At 48.0% G+C, this 1,470-nt stretch overlaps 1 protein-coding gene across 1 annotated transcript in view; it reads left to right on the forward strand.

Annotated features, from left to right (window-relative positions):
- LOC122540137 (probable anion transporter 3, chloroplastic) overlaps window positions 1-1,470 on the forward strand; it is a 24,931-nt gene that overhangs the window by 20,656 nt on the left and 2,805 nt on the right. Inside the window, exon 7 of the mRNA XM_043675444.1 lies at window positions 1,291-1,450. Coding sequence (XP_043531379.1) covers window positions 1,291-1,450 — 160 coding nt within the window. The remainder of the gene's footprint in view (window positions 1-1,290; window positions 1,451-1,470) is intronic.

Below are 1,470 nucleotides of genomic sequence, written 5' to 3' on the forward strand. Positions count from 1 at the left end.
GCTGAGATCTCCTTACAAATTTGTTTCTCAATTTCCCTCTGACTATTAGGGAGTCTATAATACAAGGAGAAAGTGAGGACTGCAGAGATGCTGGAGACCAGAGTTGAAAAGTGTGGTGCTGGAAAAGCGCAGCAGGCCAGGCAGCCTTTTACCTGGCTGGCATGCTGCGCTTTTCCAGTCTATAATACAATCTGTATAAGGTGATCATCCCTTTCTTATTTCTCATTTCCACCCAAATAACTTCCCTGGATGTATTTCCAGGAATATCCTCCCTCAGCACAGCTGTAATGCTATCCCTTATCAAAAATGCCACTCCCCCTCCTCTCTTTATATCCTTCCTGTAGCATTTGTATCCTGGAACATTAAGCTGCCAGTCCTGCCCATCCCTGAGCCATGTTTCTGTAATTGTTATGATATCCCAGTCCCATGTTCCTCACGATGCCCTGGACTGTGGGAGGAAACCGGAGCACCCACAGGGAACCCACGCAGACACAGGGAGAATGTGCAAACTCCACACAGACAGTTGCCCGAGGCGGGAATTGAACCTGGTACCCTGGCGCTGTGAGGCAGCAGTGCTAACCACTGTGCCACCATGCCGCCCCAAAGCAACACTGCCTTAATCTATGTTGCAAAACCCAGATATTAGTTAGTTCTGTTGCCTGGTACATTTTACTGGTCATATTTTTCTAGGTCATTTGTTAAAATTATCAAGGTATTTGTTTGGAATTGTTTTGTTTAAGTTCAAGTTTTCTGTTTTGTCAAGCCTTATCTTTTTGAAATGTGCCCCTAAACATTCCAAAGTGTCTTTTCCAGGACAATGCTCCACCACCTCGCCATCCACAACCTGCACCCCCCCCCCCCCCCCCCCCCACCCCCTCGTGGCCCTTAGCTGCTGCTGATCTCAACGTGGAGCCTGTGCCATTGAGCTGTCCACGTTTGTGAAAAGTGACCTGATGGTGACCCTTTGACCCATAACCTGGTGACCCGCTTGCTGCTGAGTGTCTGATTAATGATCACAGGATACAGTGATCTGCCTTTGGTAAATGGGTCACGTTTGAGATGCTGAGGAGGGATGGGGGTGTGGTGGGATAATATCTGGTTCCTGATACAGACCTTATCCATTGACGCCTCCCTGCGAATGGATCTGGATGATCAGAACCACAGGGGAAGCTGATTGGTGCTGGCTATGATTTGGAAGTACTTCTTGAGGGAGTTGAAGGCTGTGATTGAGGGTTTTGGGAGATGTCAAGGGTGTGTTTGTTGGTGTCTAATCCTCTGTGTTTGACGCAGGTTGCTGCTGCTCCTTTTGTAGCTGGAGCTATCTGGCTCAATCCTCCATATTGCTTCCTGTCATTGATCCCAGCCAATATCATGGGTAAGCTTCTATTACATTATCACTCCCTGCAGCTGGGAGTGGGCTTCCCAGAGAAAAACACATGTATAGGTATGGGTATGTGTGTGTGTGTGAGA

Source organism: Chiloscyllium plagiosum, chromosome 3 (assembly GCF_004010195.1).
Source record: "Chiloscyllium plagiosum isolate BGI_BamShark_2017 chromosome 3, ASM401019v2, whole genome shotgun sequence".
In the NCBI taxonomy this organism is placed as follows: Eukaryota; Metazoa; Chordata; class Chondrichthyes; order Orectolobiformes; family Hemiscylliidae; genus Chiloscyllium; species Chiloscyllium plagiosum.